The 22,379-nt window shown below is 43.5% G+C and overlaps 9 protein-coding genes across 10 annotated transcripts in view; 5 read left to right on the top strand and 4 right to left on the bottom strand.

Annotated features, from left to right (window-relative positions):
• LOC133848626 (uncharacterized) overlaps positions 1-22,379 on the bottom strand; it is a 177,253-nt gene that overhangs the window by 88,478 nt on the left and 66,396 nt on the right. The window lies entirely within an intron of this gene.
• LOC133839247 (uncharacterized) lies at positions 120-2,119 on the top strand. Its single transcript, XM_062270658.1, has 2 exons — positions 120-1,310; positions 1,369-2,119. Exons 1-2 carry the CDS (start codon positions 320-322, stop codon positions 1,755-1,757), a joined length of 1,380 nt encoding a protein of 459 aa, XP_062126642.1. The 5' UTR covers positions 120-319; the 3' UTR covers positions 1,758-2,119.
• On the top strand, positions 3,653-5,140 carry LOC133850065 (uncharacterized). Of its 2 annotated transcripts, XM_062286029.1 has the most exons (4): positions 3,653-3,813; positions 3,880-4,730; positions 4,761-4,790; positions 4,854-5,140. In XM_062286029.1, exons 1-4 carry the CDS (start codon positions 3,736-3,738, stop codon positions 4,981-4,983), a joined length of 1,089 nt encoding a protein of 362 aa, XP_062142013.1. In that variant the 5' UTR covers positions 3,653-3,735; the 3' UTR covers positions 4,984-5,140. The 2 variants fall into 2 exon arrangements, with proteins under 2 accessions (XP_062142013.1, XP_062142012.1); XM_062286028.1 differs by having other exon boundaries at positions 3,880-4,790.
• Positions 5,168-7,269, bottom strand: LOC133850068 (acyl-coenzyme A diphosphatase NUDT19). The gene is made up of 4 exons (XM_062286031.1): positions 7,132-7,269; positions 6,871-7,073; positions 5,958-6,300; positions 5,168-5,569 (listed from the first exon to the last, which is right to left on the bottom strand). Exons 1-4 carry the CDS (start codon positions 7,231-7,233, stop codon positions 5,168-5,170), a joined length of 1,050 nt encoding a protein of 349 aa, XP_062142015.1. The 5' UTR covers positions 7,234-7,269.
• LOC133850066 (acyl-coenzyme A diphosphatase NUDT19) lies at positions 7,330-8,735 on the top strand. Its single transcript, XM_062286030.1, has 2 exons — positions 7,330-7,536; positions 7,599-8,735. Exons 1-2 carry the CDS (start codon positions 7,447-7,449, stop codon positions 8,583-8,585), a joined length of 1,077 nt encoding a protein of 358 aa, XP_062142014.1. The 5' UTR covers positions 7,330-7,446; the 3' UTR covers positions 8,586-8,735.
• On the bottom strand, positions 9,043-10,545 carry LOC133850064 (cytoplasmic tRNA 2-thiolation protein 2). Its single transcript, XM_062286027.1, has one exon. It carries the CDS (start codon positions 10,444-10,446, stop codon positions 9,241-9,243), a length of 1,206 nt encoding a protein of 401 aa, XP_062142011.1. The 5' UTR covers positions 10,447-10,545; the 3' UTR covers positions 9,043-9,240.
• LOC133850063 (zinc finger protein swm) lies at positions 10,605-16,096 on the top strand. Its single transcript, XM_062286026.1, is given in 9 exon segments — positions 10,605-10,737; positions 11,238-11,536; positions 11,667-11,715; positions 11,717-12,154; positions 12,219-14,360; positions 14,363-14,467; positions 14,470-14,673; positions 14,847-14,975; positions 15,037-16,096. Coding segments are annotated over 8 exon segments (3,363 nt in total). The 5' UTR covers positions 10,605-10,737; positions 11,238-11,477; the 3' UTR covers positions 15,274-16,096.
• Positions 16,514-17,569, bottom strand: LOC133850069 (glutathione S-transferase theta-3-like). The gene has a single exon (XM_062286032.1). It carries the CDS (start codon positions 17,436-17,438, stop codon positions 16,752-16,754), a length of 687 nt encoding a protein of 228 aa, XP_062142016.1. The 5' UTR covers positions 17,439-17,569; the 3' UTR covers positions 16,514-16,751.
• LOC133850062 (DNA topoisomerase 3-alpha) lies at positions 17,647-22,220 on the top strand. The gene is made up of 5 exons (XM_062286025.1): positions 17,647-17,896; positions 17,958-18,591; positions 18,651-19,112; positions 19,169-21,805; positions 21,867-22,220. Exons 1-5 carry the CDS (start codon positions 17,735-17,737, stop codon positions 22,019-22,021), a joined length of 4,050 nt encoding a protein of 1,349 aa, XP_062142009.1. The 5' UTR covers positions 17,647-17,734; the 3' UTR covers positions 22,022-22,220.

Below are 22,379 nucleotides of genomic sequence, written 5' to 3'. Positions count from 1 at the left end.
TGGTTGATTACAGCTGACAGCAAAAAAATTAAAACAACTAATCGGCTATCGGTACACACTTTATCGGTACTTGTTGTTCCTAAGCTGAACACATGCGTTTATCAACACTGCCGCCGTTTCAAAGTCGTGCACAACGGCAAATGGCAAAAGCAGCGAATACTACGATAAAAACCAAAACACAAAAACAACCAAATTAATAACGAAGCTTTGAGCAACATAAACAAAAAAAATGGTTTTAGCAGATAGGTTGAGAAGCGTACAACCACGTGCCAAAGAAGCGACCGGAACGGTACGATGCAAGTATTTAAAGGGGCAGTAAATGCAAATTTACAACAATTCAACTTACATCTTCCAAAGCAACAATAGTAACATGAAACTATTTGCAACAATCATCTCGTTGGCATGCATTTTCTGCGCCGGCAGCATTGGTGCAAGCGACGTGCATCAAATTGAGGAGCTTCTAACGGAGAATAACAAGCATTTGGCCGACACTCAGGTGCTAATGAGCCACGTCGATGCCACTAATAAACGTATTAAAGAGGACATTGAAAAACAACAAGTCTGGATAGTTGCCATCAAAAATGTGGACGTTCTCTTGGCCAAGCTCAACGAGTTTCTGGATGTACAATCTATTGTAGTGTTGGAGGCTTTGCACAATATAACACACAAGGCAGAAGGCTATACCGAACGTTTGTCCAAGGATCTCTTTGGACTAGCGCAATTGCAGTTGTCGACTAAGCAACAAATCGTCAGTTTAGAGCAGAAGATGGAAGCCTACCAGAAGCACGTGCTGCTCAATGCTCGCCGCATTGACAACAACATCTTGGAGCTGACGAAACTGATTACACGCGCTGTGCTGCCGCAGCTCAATGGACTGCAATGCTCCTTCGATAGTCTGGAAACGTCGCAGATCAACGTTGAGGTAGAACTGAAGGGTCTCGAACGCATAAAGGACGTCAGCGACGATACGAACAGCAAGCTCAACACTCTGGGCGAGCAACTGCGCAGCCTGAATCGCACCCAGCACACAGGACTCATTGCACTGTCCTCGGCTGTGAAGCAATTGAAGCCACTCAGCTCGTGGCACATTGAGAGCGCTTTGCGTGAACTGATTATATCCCAGAAACGCATTGAATTGGACTTGGAAGCATGCCAAAAGCACTCGCCACCACCCTTTAGCATTCCCGATATACCCGTTTCTTATGATGAGTCCTATGAGCCTCAGACAACCAAGGTGCATGCTAGAAACCAAGCTGGCAAGCAGGTGGATCTAGTGCAGGCCTGGAGCATAAAGGAGCCGAGTCAGCAAAGTACGTTCTGAACACTTACATTTATTTAACACAACTAAGCCTTCTATTCTGTTATCAGGTTCCAGCTCCTTTTATGCGAGTGCTTATGCAAATGCTCCTCAGTCGAAACCAAAACCTGCCAATAGAAATTATGGAGCCAGTCCAGCTAAGCCCGAACCTGGTCATGCAGTGTCCTGGCAACAACCGCTGCCCTGGGAAAGCTACGCCGCAGCCCCAGCACCATCTCCCAAGCCTAAGCAATCTGGAGCAGGACGTAAACGACCAGCACCCAACTCCAAACCTTGTGCTCAGCAACAGTCACCCAATCCAAGTCACTATGCGCCAGCAGCTAGCTATGAAGCCCCACCACCACAATCCCATTCCCGCCAAGAATATCAGCAAAAGGGTTCCAAGCCCGGCCAAGCCATATCCTGGTATAGCGTTGACGCCCAAGCAGACAGCTATTAAAGCTCCTTCACTTCAGGGCAAATGAAGTCAATTTGAATTCTCTTCTAAAACTAATTTATATTTCCCTTTTTAGCCAAATTTTCCATCATTAAATAAATATTTAACAAAGTGTAAAATATCTAGAAACAAACTTGTATCAATGGAAATTATCTGGCTAAGTAATTCAAATTCTATTTCAACAAATAGAGTCAAAAAGTCAAATATTTACAAATCCTTCACTTCACTTTCGGAATTTGTGAACAATTAAGGCTAATGTCAAACTTACTAAGTATATGAAATATGAAATGAAGGCAAATTGTAACAGAGCTTAGTTAATAAAAAATAGAACTCAAGAAATGCGATTGCAATGGTGGAAAAAACAATCTATTCTAAGCATTTCATTTTATTGTAATATTAAAGCAATAAAGTCTTAAGTAATTGGTTAGAGCAATAAATAAAATAAAAATAAATAGCAATATTATATTGGAAGGGAAAAAAAGGTATCTATTATGTATAATCTTTTTAATAAAATGTGTCGGTAAGCGCTTTAAACTGCAGTTCGAAAGTGGATCAAAATTGGAAATTAGTTAATAAACATAATATTTAATATTTTTACAATTAATAAACACATAAGAACAACTTATGTATATTTTTCTACAATGCATGTAGGTTAGCATGAAGTAACCACATGACCGTGGAACTATGCTGATTTCATGGAATCTCATTATAATTTTGTCGGATTCATACGTGTTTTTAACCCTTTCATAGTTTGTGCCGGCAGGAAATGTATGTAACAGGCATAAGGAGGCATATCTGACCCTATAAAGTACATATATTCTTGATCAGCGTTAACAGCCGAGACGATCTGTCTGTCTGTCCGTATGAACACCTAGATCTCAGAGACTATGAGAGATAGAGCTATACATATTTTTCGACATCACTTGTTATTTTTGCAGGCAGATCAAGTTAGTTTCAAATTTTTATTACGCCCACTTTCGCCCCTAAAAATTGACAAAACTCGAATAACAAGCGTACTTTCCAAGCTAGTGTATATAAAATAATAACTATAGTCTTTGTGATTTCTGAAAATTTGGTTGCGATCAGATAAAAATTGTCGAAGTTTTTAAAGAAATACTTGTATATGTAAATGCAATATACTTGTATATTGAATATTGTATATACATTATTGAATTATTGAATGAAAGTTTAGTCGATGGCCTTAGTTGCTAGCACTCCCTTCTTTTAGTTATTATATTATTTTGTAAAATAATTGACATGTAAATAAATAAATAAATACAATGAAAGTCAAAATTAACAGGTTTATAACTGAAAAATTTTCCAATATTGGGAATATTCTTTGAGTCTTTTCAATAAATTTTTTAATAACTCTAAACAAATATATAAAATCAAAAATTTTTGAATGAACAATTCTATTGAAGTCGGAAACCAACAACTAACGAAGCTGACGTAGTTGACTTGAGAATTTTCATTAAGCTTAGACATTTTTGTTTTTTTGGATTTCAGTCAGAAATTTCGAAATTTTCATAATTTTGCACGATTGCTTTGACCAAAAAGAGGCGCTACGAAACTACGAACACTATTTATAGCTTTATCATCTAAGAATGCTCAGACGTGACTCAAAAAATATTTGCACGTTTCAAGCTCAGTCCAAAATGTCGTTGAACCACTTTAATTAGATAAGACAAAAGGTCAAATTGAGATTGGGTCTTAAATGATGATACTACATCATCAACCACAAGATTTGATAGCTTGGCGCACATGTGATAATGACGAATTAAACTGGGTCAGAAACCGTTCTTCTAACTATCATCAAATGGAGTATAAAGTATATTTATAGACCACTTGGCCACAAGCCACTTGGGTGCACTGATTAGCCTAAAGTCGACCTGACACGTGCCATGCGACGATCGTTTTGACTATTTAAACTGTAACCCATGACACCAAAAGACAGTTCTGGAATCACAGTCACAGTCCAACCATGAAAACCCAACTATTCGTACTCATCATCTGCCTTAGCGCTGGTGCAGCCTTTGCTCAGGAGGAGGAGCTCATTGAGGTTCAGCTCATTAAATCCTGGATAATAAATAACATGTTAATAAATTGAATATTCAATCTCCCTCAGATCCTACCGCCAAGGACAACTAAGGCTCCTGAAAAGGGTGTCAGCGATCCCAAAATCATTCGTATTTTGGAAGACAACAGCAAGAAACTAGACATCTTGGACAGGAATACGCACACCATTAGCAACACCCAAAAGGGCATTGAAAACAAGTTGAAGGCCATTGCCAGAGATCTGTCCGAAATTGAGCACATCGAGGATGACCTGAAGAAGCTGGAGAAGCTCACCGCAGACAATTTCAAGTCGACGGCACAGGGCGTCAAAAATTTGACGAACAACATTAAATCAGCTGAGGATCGCACAGATCGCGCCATCCTTGGACTCAGTAGGACGCAACAGGAGATCAAACAGGTGTTGATCCAGGTGGATGCCAATCAAAACAAATACGAAGCTGATCTGAATAATGTGGCCAAGTCTGTGCATGATCATCTTGATGGACTGGATAGTGTACTTAAGCAGTCGGTGCTCAAGGAGTTGGTGAACTTGAACCAAGCAGCCAAGAAATTGGAGAATTCACAGAAGCACATTGAGAATAAGATCGGATACTTGGATGAGCTTGCCGCTTTGACTGGCATTACAGCAAATAAGGTTCAGCTCCTTGAGCAGGGAGTACGCTCGTTGAATGTCTCGCAGCAGCTGCAATTGTCCGCCATTAGTGAAACAGTGCATCAGGTGGGCTCCACCACCTGGCAGATTGACAATAAACTGGGCGTGTTGCTGAGCACTCAGAAAAACATCGAACGTGGCCTGGAGGAATGCAAGAAGTGTCAGCGTCATCCAGCCCCGGAACCCTACCATGAGCCCAAGCAATACGAAGACTCCTATGGTGAGCCCAAGCAACACGAAGACTCCTATGCTGAGCCCAAGCAACACGAAGACTCCTACGCTGAGCCCAGATACGCTCCCGAGTATGGGTATGTTTCAAATTTTTCTTCCACATTGCAGTATTTTTAGTATTCCTATCTTTGTGCTTATAGCCGCAAGGAACCATCCAAGTCATCTTCATCTTCATCATCGAACTCCGAATATGGCAGCGATTATTCCAACTCTAATGCTGAGGAAGCTTCCTATCTATACCAGCTGTGGTACGGCAAGGATCAGAAGTAGTCGCCTCTATTTCATCTACAACAAAATTTCATTTATTTAATCTAACAACAATTACGTTTTGATTTTTAAACTAATAAATGCACTTTCATGTTTAGCCTCACAATAATATATCATGTAAAGTTTGTATTTACATATTAATAAAAGTGGTTGTTTCGAACATCCCTCGAGTCATTCAATATCACATTTATAGCGTGTGAGGATCTATGGGATTAACCTGTCCATCTGATGGATCAAAGTTTATCAACAGTTGCGACTCGTGTTGATTTTTATGCTCTGAGCGATGCAGATTTTTGGCTAGCGCTCGAAAAGCTGCAGTGGACAGTCCGGTTTCGATCTTTTCCGAGGTGACATCAGGATTCTCGGGATACTTATCGTCACCAGGCAGCAAATGCACCATACCATCGGTGCACTTGTACATCACAGGATGTATGAGCACACATCCTTTCACTTCGCGCTTCTGGGCAAACTGACGCAGCTGCTCCAGCGATTTAAAGTTGAGGAATCGCGATAGCTCATAGAATTGTGGTGGTGGCAGCCAAATCTCCTTTCTTAATGCGCTCTGCAGATAGTCCAAGGGCGAATGCCACTACAACAAAAGCAAATAAAATTAATAATAGTGGCTTAGTATAGGAAAAAGTCGATAATTTGCACCAACATTAATATACAATTGCATAATTTGTATGAATTTGCTTTAAATCATTGCATATTTATACATAAAATAATATTTTTTATATGCATATCTTATGAACCTAACAAAAAAATATTATAAGATCAAAAAGAAAGGTTTAAGCTAAACGTACATCAGCTGTTTATTTTTAATCATTTATCAGCACAGCAAAAAGTTATGCCAGTGTTGTACGTAAAAAAAATTTTAATAGCGCATTGCAGCGCATGTGTAGAAGATAAGAATGCAATTATCAACATTAATTAGCTCATTTGAAAAATTTTGCTCAATTCTCAATTTTTATACTTACATAATAGTATTTAACTTCATTGACCTCACTTAATACATTTGGCTGCTCTTTGAGCGCAGTCAGATAGAAGGCGGTTTGAAAGCGCGCCTTGAATGTCGATGGTGTGCGCCAAGCACACCATTCATGCAGTGACCATACATCGGGTAATACGTCAAGCTCTTCGCAAAGCGTTAGAAACTTGCTGGGATCATTATGCACCGCATGTTGCCAATGCTTACGATCAAACTGCTCATTGAAGCTCGCATATCCGTCTGTATTGGTCCAAGTTTTGCTATCTCGACACAATAAGATGCCCATTTCCTCAAAGGTCTCTCGCAGGGCAGTTAAGCGCAGCGACAGGACTCTGTAAAGAAAAAACTATTTATTTACTTTGTAATGGTTAAAATAAAGATAGATACAAAATATAATTATTTCAAATATTTTCCCTATTTAAATTTGGAAATTTGTTAAAACAAAAAAATTTGTTTATGTATAAAGATTTCAAATTATATGTTCCCTTATTAAGTGGGAAATAAGGTTAATTTATAATATAAAATATAATTTGAGGAGGTTGAATGATTGGAATCTGCTACCATGTTCAGTGCACCTAAAACTGTAATGTAAGCCTGATGAGACTATTAAGTAAAAGAGCGTCAAATGCTAAATAACAGAGCTGTTAAATTAAAAAACTAAATTGTTCTGGTAGGATATAAGGATAATAATGGCAACAAATTACCTTTACCTTTAACAAAACAGTCAGACCGACTCGGCTAAACTATCCCGAGTTTTGAGTCTACATAAGTATATATGAATAGTTTAGATGCGATAATTACTTTTTCCAGTGCCATTCATTTCCTTTTCTTACAAAGTTGCAATATCAACCCTTTAAAAATCGGGTATTGTCAATCATTTAAATAAGTACTAATCAACTTACGTATTTAGAGTCTGATCATTCGGGTTCAAGGCATCAATTTGTGTCGTCTGACAGAACTCTTTCAATTTAGCAGCGCCAACATCATGGCGCTCAAAATGTTTTAACCAAGCTGGTGAAGCATCGGTTGCTTCACAAACGCCACCAGGAAAAACGGATGAATCCGGCATAAAACTGGACTTTGATTGCCTCTGGAGCAGCAGCGCCTGCAATGGAGACAAATATTTATCCAACATCTTACACATTTAATCAATATACACAAACATTGTAGTCGTAAGTGGGAGTAGACGGAACAGCGTTTTTGTCCTTTGCCAGGAGTATCAAACTTGCGGATTGACGTAATTTGGTTGTGACTTGTTTTGCCATCGTCTCTTTAGATAACAAAAACAGCAACTAACATCGATAGGTCACACAAGCTTATCGATCACGCTGACACAAGCTATCGATTGCAAAGCCAAATGTTATCAGTTCAAATTGAGCAGCTGTTTTGAACTCACGATATTTTGCGGGTGCAAAGGTGAAAAAAAATGTTGTTTGAAATGGATTCAAAGACCAGATGAGACAAGTTTAGTTGACAATATGACAAGCATCAAGGATTATAGGCCATCGGCTAGTTTAATCCTAGCTGGCAAACAGACATTTCCAGACAGCGAACAATATGATTATAGCGTAAGAAATAAAAAGTACAACAAAAACAAAACAAAATTACATATCTGATTTATACTCAACAGGTTTTGTTAATAAAGCGCACGGAACGCACATCTTTTGCCCTCAATCACTGCGTCTTTCCTGGCGGCGTCTTTGACCTCGAGGCAGATGAATCCAACGATTGGTTGGATTATCTACACAGCTCTGGCGTCCAAGACTTCCAACTGGAGTTGCTACATAGTTCCCAAACCTCTGAGAGACCAGAGCTCATGACTCAAGGTCGAAATTTTACGCGCGACATCTCTTTGCGTCTCACTGCCCTGCGTGAAGCTTTCGAGGAAGTTGGTATTCTTCTCTGCCAGCCCCGATGTTCTGTAAAGAATTTGACGAACACTACCCATGCAGCTCATGTTCTGCTACAGCCATTTGACCGTGAGCTGTGGCAACACCGCGTTCATCAAGATGCAAAACAGTTTTTGCAACTGTGCCGTTACTTAGACGTCATACCTGATCTCTGGGCCTTAAGCGAATGGTCTGTTTGGCGTACTCCCGCCTCGGCAACGAGGAAATACGATTTGGTATATTATTTTGCAGCCTTGGAGTCGAGCAATGTACCACTGCTACCCGAACCCACTGAAGTGGCATCGGTTCATTGGCTGCATCCAGGCGACTGCTGGCGACAGTCACAAGAATCCATCATTTGGCTGCCATTTATGCTGCTCTATGAGACAGCAAGACTCATGAACATGCAGAATTGGAAGCAGCTGCTACAATTTGCTAGTCAACGGAGCAGTCGTGGTTCAACGCTGTTTCAACCAATTTATTACCGCTGTGATGGATGTTTGTTTGGCGTTTTGCCCGGCGATGAGCTTTACCTGGACCAGCCGCAAAATTATACGGAGTCAATCATATTACCGGATTCCATTAAGGAAGTTAATCGACGTGCAAAGCACTATCATCGTTATATCATTTACGATTTTCATCGAGTCGATTTGGCATGCAATATACAACCAGTTGATGAGCATTTGCCAATTCAAGCTCTGGTCAACACTCAGCTAGCTAAATTGTAAAACTTTTTACACTCTTCACCACTTTTAGCTCTAACCATTTAAGATGCATTTTACAGTTCAGTCATTAAGGCAGTAATTCACAAAAGTTTGTGTGTAAATATTCAGCGTAACGGGGCAGTAAACATTTAGGTAGTTATCCTAAAATTACTATTAATTCCGTTATGTATAACATTGTGGTTTAATTCCTGATGTTTTTTTTTTTTGTGCTCATAACCTTTACACATACATCAAAAAATAGACGTATACTTGGAAAAACCAGATCACATTATAGGAGCAGTGCTGTGTATAAATTATAGGCAGCATTGAGCATTCAAGCCGTGCAGTAATATTTCAATAAAGAAATAAATTAAAGCCTCATTTTTTGATAACAAACTTCAGTTAGCAGTTATGCTAATACAATAAATGTAATTGAACTGTTCAAATTTCACAAAGACATAATTGTTTATGATTTTCAAATTTAGTTATCAAATTTGTTTTTTTTTTTTAATGTGGTTCTTTACTGTTGTCAATTTTCTAAATCGGGTTCGAGCATTAAAAAGACAATAAGATTTCATGTTAACCGAAGGTCAAGCTTACATAGACTGTTTGCGATATAAATTACATCTATAGTATATATATACATATGGTCTATAATATACATATGTACATAGATTTGTCAAAACAAAGTCAGTAAACTATCACTATTTAGCTCTGCTTTTATATTTCGACAAGCGTGGCACAATTCGTCGCTTGATTTCAAGCGCATTGCGGCACTCTGCTCTAATTCCTCTACATTATTCTTAAGCTGCAGTGCCGCGCCCATCTCGGAAACAGCCCGTGAGTATTCAATAGCCAGCAACGTATCCGAAAGTCCCGAATCTAGAACGGATTTGCATAGTTTGCATGTGGAGAGGGTTTCATCTTTTGTCTGTTGGTTGATGGCCATTTTATCACCAGTGCGAAACACGGTGGATACTGTAGATGCATAGTTCTGCTGCAGATTGTCTACAAATGCTCTAGTTAGATTCTGCAGACTGGCATATGATGATGACTCTTGAATGCCGCTTCCGAAAGGTTCCAAAAGCTTGGCATGCATATAGAATTGCACTTCCTGTTCGTTGAGATCCTTGAGAGGTCGTAGTAGCTTGACTCCATCTGGCAGACGGTCGTCCAGTAGCGCAACATCCAAAGCCACACTGCCGCCGCGACCCAGAGCCACTGAAGTCAACAGTTGAGCGGCAAGCGTTGTGCTTATACTTGGCTCAAATATATGTGAGCATTGCAATTGAGCGGCCACAGCGCCAATGAGTGCTTTGCGCTGCTGCTGCTCATAATCCTGATGAGCCGTCAAACTGCGCAGCTGCTTGGGGGCAGCAATCTCCGAGGTTACAATGTAATCATGAAGCAGCCGCACGCTACTTGGATCAGCTCCAAGTTGTACAATATAAAATTGAAAAGGTGCATAGCGAATCTGAAGAGCGAGTAGCGATGGCAGCGGGTCGCATGCCGGATCGTTGATGTCCACATAGATCACTTGGGCATTGCAATGCAGTCGCTTAAACGTGTTTTGAGTTTGAGCAAAGTGCAGCATATCTAGCAACACCAAAGACTCAGCGCTGCCATCGATATGAAGCAACACTTCGGCATTACGCGGTAGCAACTTAGCAGCGCCCAAAGCAGCACGGAACTTGTGCCTGGCATAATTCAGGAAACAATCCTGACATTCGGCAGCACGAAAGTTTAATTTGTAGAGTTCATTGGAATTAACGCCACACTTGTTGCAAATACCAGAGCCGAGGACAGTGCCCGTTGCTGTTGAACCAGTTGGCATTGCATGCGTGGCACCCTCGTCACCAAAGTCATCTTCGCCAATACTACACATTATCCAAAGTATTTCAAGAGCAAACGAAATTAAACAAAAACTCAATCTAAGCACGACAACTGGGCGCGTGTTTATATTAGAGGTGGCACTACTTTTGTCGAGTACGCAGCGTCGCTAACGATATCGATAATTGTGTGCTATCAAGACAGTGTATGTGTGCGATATGCAGCCAACTCGTCTAGCAAGCAACCTTGCGCGCAGCATATAGTGCAGTGAAAAATACAAAAATAACTATATTAAACTGTAATTTATTGTAAAAGACTATTGCATAAGTTAAATTTAGTGCATAAGGTATGTGAAAACTGTATTAACAACTAAAACAAACTACGATAAGTAGGCGAAATTTGAGCGCAAAAATTTGGGTGTACGCTTTGCATGTGTGCGTTTCTGTGTATGAGAGTATGAGTGCATGTGCGTGTGTGTGTTGTGTAGCCATTCGTACGCAAGCAAAAGTATCGGGTAGCAAAATCGAGAAACTTTCTTATTGGAATAATATACAACAAGCGAGGGCTGTCACGCTAACGAAGTACGTTTGTGTGTGTATGTTTGTTTAAGCCAGCTGCTGTCAAATTGCTAAAATTACATCAATATTTTGCAGATATCAGACCGAATTGAGTAATACATAAATTGTAAGCAATTTGATAGAAAATATTTACAGCAGTTGTGCCCTTCCTTTAATAAAGTGCGTATGATAAGGGAGCTATAATATAAGAAGAAACAGTACCTTCATGGCCCAAAAAAAAATCCCAGTGCTAATCAATTTATTGTGTTGTTCTTGTGTTTATTTGCAGGCATTCTAGCTAATATTGTACATATATCATAAAAGCAGTAAACTCGAAACAAACCCCCCGCCCAGTGGTGGTTAGACAGAGACGGCGCAAGCAGCAGCAGAGGTCATATTAAAAATAAGTATATTTTTGGCCCCCCTACACATAACAACAACAGCAGCAGCAACAGCTCTGAGAAAGGGAAGAAGAACGCAGATCAACGCAAAGGCAGATCAGCAACAACATTTGCGGCTATTCAATAAAATGATATTAGAGAACTCGGATAAGCTCAAGGATTGGCTGAGCGTTGTGCTCGAGCCGCTGTAAGTATTAATCGAGATTATCGATAACTAAAGTTGCGATACAAACGCAAGTTACGAAATGGGACTATCGATATTTGAATTCGACTTTGAATTAAATTAAATTTAATTTTCTTATATTTATTTAATTCAGCTGCGATGCTGACTCCTCGGCTTTGGCGCGTTACGTGATTGCGTTGCTGAAAAAAAGATAAATCGGATAAAGATCTCAAACGCATCATGATCGAGCAATTGGATGTGTTTCTCTCTGAGGAAACGACACGTTTCGTTGATCGCCTGTTTGATGCCATTGCTAGCGAGGAGTATCTAACGAATCCCGCACCAATGCCAGCATCCATGGCCGCGGCGTCTTCTAGTGTTGCCGAACTGGAATTGGAGCATGACCTGGATGGTATTGCTGATCTTGAGGCTGTATTGGCTGCAGCTTCATCACCGCCCCCACCCCCGCCAAAAGATAATGTGATAAAGCCCGATGGCAATCAGCAGCAACAGAATAACGAAAGCAGTAGAGAGCCCGCGTCCGAATCACAGTCTTCGATGCCAGGTAACAGTGTCTCAGCGACTGCCACAGATGCACCACAAAGCACAACAGGGACACACAACACCAAACCAGCCTTCGATGTAAGTCTTTTCTTATCTCTCTTTCTCAGACAATTATATTAATAAACTTAACTTTGCTTGGCAGCACAAAACCAAAGACTCTTATAGCAGCCATCAACAACAGCAGATCACGCATCATCATCACCACAGCGGCAGCAGCAGCAGCGGTGCGGTAGCTGGCGGCTTTGTGCGCAGCGCTAGCCCGCCTATGCGTAGTTCCGGTGGCAGCAATCCTGCTGGTGGTGCCTATCCCGCAGACAAGGAGAATCAGCCGCGTGATAGTCGCCGCCGTCGCGCTTCCTTGCGGTCCCGTTCACGTTCCCGCTCTCGATCCAATGATCGCTCGTTTAGGCGCTCGCGTTCACGGGATCGTCGTGTTAATGAGCGCGAAAAGAGTCAGCGACAGTTTCGCAACAAATCGCCACCAGGTGGTGCTAGTGATCAGCGACATAGACGCAACAACAACAATAACAACAACAATAGCAACAACAGCAGCTTTGACAGACGTCGCATTGGCAACAGTAACAACAGCAATAGCAACATGGATGAACGCGGTCAACGCTTTGGAGGCAACAAGGGACGACACTCGCCGCGCAGTCGCTCCAATTCCCCGGAATCACGCAACACGCGTCGTGGCAACAATGTGGAACCCATTGCCGGTTCCTCAGCTTCTGCAGCGGGCGCTGCAGTTCCAGTGCCGCCGCCAGTGGTGCATTCTGTGGCGCCAGTGCGTCAACGTTGTCGTGACTTCGACGAGAAGGGCTATTGTGTGCGGGGCGAGACTTGTCCTTGGGACCATGGCATAAACCCTGTTGTCTTTGAGGGTATTAACAATTCGGCACTGATGATGTCTATGCGCGAGTACAATCCCGATGCCCCAGAGATTTGGGCACGAGGCGGTCCAGCTGGCGTGCCGGGCGTAGCAGGCGCCGGAGCTGGCAGCCAACCACCGTTGCCTGGACCACCTCAACCGGGTCAGAGCAGTATCAATCCGTTCAGTGGCAATGTGCGCGCCTGTGCACCGCTGGGTGTGCCTAATCCAGCGGATTATTCACGCCAACCCGGCCAGGTTCCGCCGGTGCCTGCACCGCCGCCAATGATGCCATTTCCCTTCAATCCCACAGCGGTCACAACACCTCTGCAACGTCAACTTATTCCCATTCCGGTGATGGATGGTGGTGCCGGCGGCATTGCTGGGGGCATTCCTGCCGAGATGGGCAAACGCCGCTTCGAGCTGGAGGATAGCGTGGCCATTGCCGATGTGCCCAGTAAAATGCGCAAAGTGCCCATCAACAGCCGTCTAGGACCCCGCGTCAATCCTAATATGCAGCAGCACAACAGCTCGCTAGAACTCCGCAAGGTGCCGCGTGGCCTGAATACTATTGCCCATCTGAACAACCATTTCGCCAAGTTTGGCAAAATCGTTAACATACAAGTGTCATATGAGGGAGATCCCGAGGCAGCTATTGTGACCTTCTCCACGCATGCGGAAGCGAATGTTGCCTATCGCAGCACCGAGGCGGTGCTCAACAATCGTTTCATCAAAGTCTTCTGGCACAACGACAACAACAGCAGCGGTGGCGTTGGCGGCGTTGGCAACAGCAACGCCAACAACAACGAGGCGGGCAATTTGAATGTGAATCGCAAGAGTCAATATCATTTGCATAATGTGCCCGCAGTGCCAACGCCGAATGCAGATAGCGCCAAGATCAGTAATAATGGCAATCTGACCACGCCTCTTGGCGAGGCAGGCAGCACGAACAACAACGCAGCAGGCATTACGCCCACATCCTCCGATCAAGCTTTGGCCAGCACAGCAGCGCCAGCTTCGATGCGGTTAAAGCTCAATACGAGCGCAGCGGCAGCGGGCAACGCGGCAGCGAATGGTGCTGCTGCACGTGGACTGACACCTGCAGCAAATGCAGCGAGTATACGGAAGAAACAGGAGGAGCAGCAGAAGGCGATGCATCAGCTAGCCAATGGACTGCGTAAGCGGAAGCAGGAGTTGCTGCAGAGCTATGTGAAACAAATGAAAACAGCACTGGAACTAGTCGAACGCATGGATCTGCAGGATGTGCAACGTGCACCGACGCTGGAGACGATCAAAGTGCTACAGGCGACCATTGACAAGTTGCGCAAGGATGTGCATGCCGATCAGGATCAGTTGCAGGCGCAAATTCAACAGCAACAACAACAGCAGCAGCAACAACTGCAACCGCAGGCCGTTAAGAGAAAACCAAAGAGCAACAGAAGAAGGAGCTGCTCGACATGGAACTGGAGCTGATTGCTCAGCAGCAGGAGGGTAATGATACAACTGCCATACAGAAGCGGCTTTTGAGGAGCTGCAGCGCACGCTCTCCGGCACAGGAGGCGGACCTCTTGGTACCGCCGGCGGCGGTGGCACAAAACCAGCCGGAGGAGGTGCACGAAAGCGTGCCACTTTCCCCGAAGGATCCACCCGCGTAGATCGACGGCCCAAAGCAATTGTCGTTACCGGTTTTGCCGCTGAAGAGGCCGATTTTGTGCTGGGTCACTTTAAGGTAAATATGCAATACACAACATACAAGTGTTGCAAAAATAACAAAATTAATACAAAAAATACTACCGCAAACTCTAAGAATAAACACATGTTTGCAATATCATACATATATAAGTAACTAACTAAGTATGTATATACAACTTATAATTAAATAATCATATAAAATGATTGCAGCATTTCGGCGAGATATCTAAGCACGATGTTGACCGTGAAATTCCACAATTGATACTCTCATATGCCACACGCATCAATGCGGAACAAGCTGTGCTCCGTGGCAAAATCTATAAAGACAAGCGTCTGCAGGTAAGAAAAGGCTCGTGAGATTAGTTTGAATTACTAATAACACTTTGATGTCTGTAAATAGATATCCTGGGCACCTGTAGTGACGAAGCCAGCAGCTGTACCAATGGGCGCACCGGCGGATAAGTTGGCCAGCTCTATTATTTCACCTCTTTCGAATGCTTCTGGTGACAATCCGAAGCAATTGATGCAGTCGGTAAGCGAAAGTGAGTCGCTGTTGGGAAGCGATACACTGCCAGAGCTTCGTCTGGAGGATGAAGAGGAGGACGAGGAGTCTGAAGATCGTTCCTGGCGCCGTTGATGCAACGCCCCGCCGCGCTCCTCCTAGTGCGGGGTGGCAAGCTCGATGTGGCTCATAATCGTTAGGCAAAGGCAAAGCATTATTGTATTTCTATTTGTTGTTATTCTATATCTAAAACTGCGCGTATGCAAAACAAAAGTAACATTGTTAATTGTATACAACGCATCCACAAAACAAACAAAACACAAAAAACAAGCGCTAACATTGTAAACAAAAAGGCAAAAAACAGCATGCCCCTCAAAAAAAAGAATGGAGATTTGCAACTGTTTGTGTGCAGTTCTACTGCTAATCCTAAAGGAAATTCAACCGTAATGGTCTTAAATTAAACGCTCTTACTATTACTAATATTTACCGAATATAAGTTATATATTTGTATGTATTGTATATGCTTATACAATTGTATATCGCATTCGATAAACGAATGGATTTAGGGTTTAGACTAAGCGCCCATTTATAGTCCATAAATAATTACAGGAGCAACAATAAGCAACACCAACAGAAGAGAACATGAGAGAGGAATCTGGATCAAAATCAACACCAACAACAGCTACACAATTATGCGTGTGTTAAAAATGCAGCTAATGCATTGATTAAGCATCTTATATTAGGTACTTCTTTGTATTTACAATTTTTTCCCCTGCTATCCTTTATGTTCAGTTAAACAAACAAACAAAACAAAAAGAAAACAAAAAACGAAAAACAAACAAAAAATTACTAAACAAAAAAATGGTAAAACAAAACAAATCAAAGTAAAAACAAACAAAAAACATAGCAACGTGAATACAAGAGCAAGTTATATAGAGAGTATAAAAAATAAAGTAAATAGTTTCGTATTTGCTTTTAATTTCACATAAAATACAAAATTGTTTTATTTGCAATGTGGAAAGTGAAAACAAATCTAGTGGCACATTGCCGCATTTCTGGCGATAAGATTGATGTGATAACAATTACGTTATCAGAACTTGATCCCCCAGGGTCCGGTTGTTAAATCAATATTGTGGAAAGCAAAGTACATAATACTAAAACGTTCCTTTGCTTACTCTTTCAAGAGTCATATATAAATACATGTATATAATTTTAGATGCAGATATAAATATGGTAAGATAACAATACTATTATATCAGATCTAAGTGAAACAGGTTTCAAACTCGTATAAACTGAAATTCGAGCTGAGTTTGAGATTAATCGGAACTCGTTCCCTTGCTTCATTATTATTTCGCTAATATACAAAAACAAAAAATTTTAATTTTTTAAAATTATATTGAACACAAAATTTTGACAGTGTTATATTGCATCGACATAATATTATTTTGACTTCCAAGCGAATCATTTTCAAAGCTCGTATTAATGTCAAATCGTTTAAATTGACATTATATTGAATATATTCAATTCTAGGTGCGAGAAGATGACAAGCTATAGTATTTATAACATAATAGAATGTTAACATTTAGGCAGCCATTCGGAGGTTGAGTTGCAGCTTATAGCTTGGACTGAGCAGTCGCCTTGGATTTTCTTTGAAGGAATGCATATGCTTTATCATGATAAGGCTGGGAAGCGTCACGTACACGATCCAACCATTTTGCCACTTTGGGAAACTTCTGCTCATCCACCGTGTACTGGCAAAGCTTGAGTTGCTCAATATCAGAGGAGCTGAACAAATCCGCCACCGTCAGATGCGAGCCAATCAAGAAGTTTTGGTCCAACCAGAAATGTTCAAGTAATTCCAAACTATTGTTAACATTAGTGATATAGCTCTCAAGCTCTTCTGGCTTTGGCTTTGGTGTAATGCCATTGATGGGAAATAACCATCCATCCCGAAAATACAGATTGCAAGGTAATCTCAAGTTAATGTGTTGCCATTCCAGATACTCATCCATGCGGGCTCGATCTTGAATGGACTTTGGATACAGTTGTTCCGTGAGTTGCTTCGTATCGGCCAAATAGCGAACCATAGCAACACTTTCGGACAAATGGAAGCTGCCGTCGACCAATGCAGGCACTTTTTGGAAGCGATTAATGCTCTTGTACTCCTCGGATAGCTGTTCCTGCTTGCGCAATGCCACGGGGCAATCTTCGAATGGGGTTTTGGCCAATTTTAGTGCAATCCAAAGCGCACGCGAAGGCGGAGACAGCAGATCGTAATAATACTTCATTGCTGAGGCCATGTTGATATAGTAAATTCAGCAATTTCGATCGAGCTTTGAAGAAATCAATTAAAGTACAAAGATCAGACGGCTAACAGCTGGTAATCGGTCCTTGTTTACTTCTTTTTTTAAATTAGATTGCGACGATAAACTCTATTTGACTATATCGATTACTTTGTCGATGTAGATTTTCCAACCAATCGATAAACTTTTTCAATCGTTTGATAAGCTACTTTCATGGTTTTGCCATCTCCAACGAATATGTTGCTTGTGGCGGGAATAAATCATAATTCCATCGATTGTTGACCAATTCATTAATGTTTAGTCTCTTAAAATGTTTGCGGTATACAAAGTGTTCGCGTTACTTTCACAGCACTAAAACTATCAGGAATAAAGAAATGAAATTTCTCAATGTGGCCGAAAAGAACGATGCAGCCAAAACCATCGCTGGCCTTTTATCCAATGGAGCTGCACATCGAGTAAGCAACAAGTTGTATTTGTGGTCATATCCGGCTTATCATTAACTAATCTTTATTGCAGCGTGAAGGCTACTCGGTGTACAACAAAATTTATGACTTCGAAGCTCAAGTGCGGGGTCGCAATGCCAAAATGGTTATGACTTCCGTCTCGGGTCATTTGATGCAGCTGGAGTTTCTCGTCTCATATCGCAACTGGCGCAACGTTGATCCACGTTCGCTCTTCGATGCCCCAATTCGCAAAACCGTCGGCGAGGACTATCAGGGCATTAAGAGGACGCTGGAACGTGAAATACGCGGCTGCCAAGGCTTGATCATTTGGACGGATTGCGATCGCGAGGGCGAAAATATTGGCTACGAGATCATCGAAGTTTGTCGCGCCATCAAGCCCAATTTGACCATCTACCGTGCCAGTTTCTCAGAGATTACGACACCCGCAGTTCGACGTGCGTTGCAGCAACTTGGCGAGCCGGACAAAAGGCAGAGCGATGCTGTCGATGTGCGTACCGAACTGGATCTACGCACTGGAGCAGCCATCACACGGTTTCAGACGCTGCGTTTGCAACGTTTGTTTCCCGAGAAGATAGCCGACAAGCTCATATCCTATGGCAGCTGTCAGATACCCACGCTAGGCTTTGTGGCCGAGCGCTACAAGGAGATCGAAGCGTTCGTATCAGAGGCTTTCTGGAAGATAAGAGGTAGCTACTTGATATTTAGATGGCGTTCTTAATTGTTTTTAATGTTAATTTCACCGCAGTGCTGCACACCATCGAAGAGCTGACCGTGGAGTTCAATTGGGCTCGCAATCGACTGTTTGATAAGGAGGCGTGTGAGAACTATCTGCTGCTGTGCCTGGCGGAGCCGGAGCCGCGTGCCACCGTTGAGAGCGTCACCGTAAAACCCAAGCACAAGTGGCGACCCACACCCCTGGATACGGTGGAAATGGAAAAACTGGGATCGCGTAAACTAAAACTCTCGGCTAAGGAAACAATGACGATAGCTGAAAAGCTGTACAGCAAAGGCTTAATAAGCTATCCACGTACCGAGACGAATCAGTTCTCCAAGGAATTTGCGCTAGCACCACTTGTCGAGCAGCAGACGGAGCACGAAGCTTGGGGCGCGTTTGCGCGTCGCGTGCTGGAATGGGGTCCAAATCCGCGCAATGGTAACAAATCGGATCAGGCGCATCCTCCGATACATCCCACAAAGATGGTGACAAGTGAGTTGTGCACACTTTATATTAAATTATCTCATTTATTATTATATGCCTTATAGATCTGCAGGGCAACGAGGCTCGTGTCTATGAACTGGTTGTGCGACACTTTCTCGCCTGTGTCAGCAAAGATGCCGTTGGTTCGGAGACCATTGTCAATATTGACATTGCGGGCGAGAAGTTCAGTGCCAACGGCTTGGTTATTCACGAGCGCAACTACTTGGATGTCTATGTGTATGACAAGTGGAGTGCTAAGCAGATTCACGACTATAAACAGGGTCAGCGCTTTGAACCCACCGAGATTATGCTGCATGAGGGCGCCACAACAGCACCACCTTTGCTCACCGAAGCCGATCTGATAGCGTTGATGGAGAAGCATGGCATTGGCACCGATGCCACGCATGCTGAGCACATAAACACTATCAAGGAACGCGGATACATTGGCGTCGTAGACAAGGGCGCCCTCATTCCCGGTGTCATTGGCATGGGCTTGTATGAGGGCTATGATGCCATGGAGCTGGCTCTGGCCAAACCGCAGCTGCGTGCTGAATTCGAGGCGGACTTGAAACGGATTTGTTTGGGTGAAAAGGATCCCAAGCAGGTGCTGCGCGAACAAGTGGCCAAGTATAAGCAGGCCTATCAGCAGATCACCGACAAAATTACCGCCATGGATGCGAAGATATCGCAACGCTTGAATGAAACTCCCGTGGCCACGCCCGCAAATGACAGTGCACCCGAAGCAAACGGCAGCATGATACGCGAGTTGTTCCAGTGCCCCAAATGTGATATGGCGCCATTGGCACTGAAGCCCAAAAAGAATCCGGGCAGCTTCTTTATTGGATGCCTCAATTTCCCCGACTGCAAGAACGTAGTGTGGCTACCCGAGGAGTGCAAGGATTACCAAGTGCTAGACGAGTGCTGTGCTCAATGTGGTGAGGGTTATCACATGCTCAAATTCCGCTTCAACACGCCCTACTATCGCGGACTGTTTAATGCACCCAGTGGCTGGTACAAGAATTGCCTTCGGTGTGACGAGTTGTTTCGCAGCACCTTCAACATCAATCTGGATCAGGTGAAGCGGGTGGGACGCATTGTGGCTCAGACGAACGGCGCTGGTAGTGGACCAGGTCCTGGACCAGGTGGCGGTGGCTCTAGAGCAGGTGGTGGAGCGACTGTCAGTGGCTGGGGCACGGCTGGTGGAGGTGCTGGTGGCGACGGCGCTTCAAAGGCCTCAAAGTCAAAAGGCAACACTGCAAGCAAAACCACAAAGAAAGCTGCAGGTGGAGTCACGGCCAGCAGAATGAAGCGAAATAGCAAAACTGAAGCTACAACTGGAACTGGTGGTATCAGAAGCTACTTCACGGGAGCCGCTAGCTCAAGAACTGCCAGTCTGGATGGCTTCTTTGACAGCAACGATGGTTTCGAAGAGCAGATGCTTGCGGCCGCTTCAGTTGTCGAAACGAATCCGCTGCCAGCAGCTGAGCTGGACGACGATATTGCCGCCGCCTTTGCAGCCGATGATGATGCTGACTTCGAGGCGCTGGTTAACGCAGGTGGCAGCAATCCGCAACCACCTCCCTCACCCCCACCAGCAGGCGAGCCGCAGAACTTAGACGACAGCTTAACTCAATGGATGAAAAAAAAATACGAGGCCGACGAGGTGCCAATGGTGTGGGGCAGACAAGCGCGTGCTGCCGCTGAGGCACAGCCAGCGCCCAAACGCGTGCGGCTCAGCGATGCTTCAATGCCAGACGCAGTTGCTCCTAGCGCGGTTCTTTGCAGTGGCTGTCATCAGCCAGCGCTTCAGCTCACGACACGTTCTGCTGGTCCCAATCAAGGACGACAGTTTTACAAATGTCCCAAGCAACAACAGTGCAAGTTCTTCCAGTGGGCTGATGAGCAGCCGCCCGCTACATCAGGCGATAATCCTACACGAGTGGCTAACAGTGGAGCAGCAGCACAAGCAAGAACACGAGATTCCCAAGACAAAGATACATGGGGAACGGCTGGAGCAGCAAATCGCAATAACAATTCCTGGGGAACTTCGCAAGATTCTGATGCGTGGGGCAGTGGTAATAGCTCGTCAGGATGGGGCACAGGTCGAGCTGCGCAGCAAAGGTCTAGAGGATCAGAGGATTCTGAGATGTGGGGATCAAACGGTGCTGCAAATCGTCGAGGCAGCGCTTCGAACGAAACTATATCCTGGGGCAGCGCTGGAGCTGCAGTACCGACATCAAGAACATCACAGGATTATAGCCATAACGCCTCTAGTTGGGGCACAGGCGGAGCAGCAAATCAAAAAGGGGGGAGCTCTAATGCAAATTGGGGCAGTAATAACGCTACCGAAACCAACTCATGGGGCAGCAGCAAAAACAATACTTCTAGCTGGAACAATTCACAACCCAACCGTAACAACGCCACAAAATCCGCCGCTACAAGTCGTGGCAACAACTCGAATATAACTTCTAGCTTTGGCGGGACCAAAATGCGTTCCAATTCCAGCAGCACAGTGACCATTACGCAAAGTCCCAAACGACCAGCAGCTAACTCCAACAATGTTCAATGCAATTGCGGCAAACCTGCCATCAGTCTTATTGTGCGCAAGGAAACGCCAAATAAAGGACGACCTTTTTATTCCTGTGCCAATCGAGAAAAAAGCTGTGGCTTCTTCCAGTGGGCCGACACTGATGAGAATCAGGGTAAGCATTTAACCATGTGATAGGCCTAGAAAATGCATTAAACCCTTTCTATCTTTTGCAGGCAATCAGCAACAAGGTCGCTCGTCGGCAACAACAGGCGCAAGAGCAGCACCAGCTACAACAAATGGCAATCGACAAGGACGTCGCTGTGGATTGTGTCGAGAGGAGGGACATACAAGGAACAAGTGTCCACGTAAGAACGATTTCGACTGCTGAATGAAAAACGGAAAGAGCAGACTTCAGTAAATATAATTTAAACATTTATTGGAGCGAGCAACAGATATCAGTTGGTTATATAGTCCAATCCTTCCAGGGTTTGGGTTACAAGCATTTGTAGCGCGAAAAAAAGATATGTAAAATAAGGTACACATTTTGTATATACTGTATATACGATATCGTAAAGTGCGACCCATGTTTTATGTTTATGTATAAAAAATAATACAATAATGCATGGGTGCGTTGTTAAAGATAAAATAAACTGCCATTAGGCGTAACGGATTTCAAAGGACATGTTCGTAATGCTTTTGAACAGGAAATAAAAAAGAAGAAAATCCATGTCCTTTAAACTGCCATA

Source organism: Drosophila sulfurigaster, chromosome 2L (genome assembly GCF_023558435.1).
Source record: "Drosophila sulfurigaster albostrigata strain 15112-1811.04 chromosome 2L, ASM2355843v2, whole genome shotgun sequence".
Taxonomy (NCBI): domain Eukaryota; kingdom Metazoa; phylum Arthropoda; class Insecta; order Diptera; family Drosophilidae; genus Drosophila; species Drosophila sulfurigaster.
The sequence above is the reverse complement of the archived record's forward strand: the minus strand, read 5'-3'. Positions and strand labels throughout refer to the sequence as shown.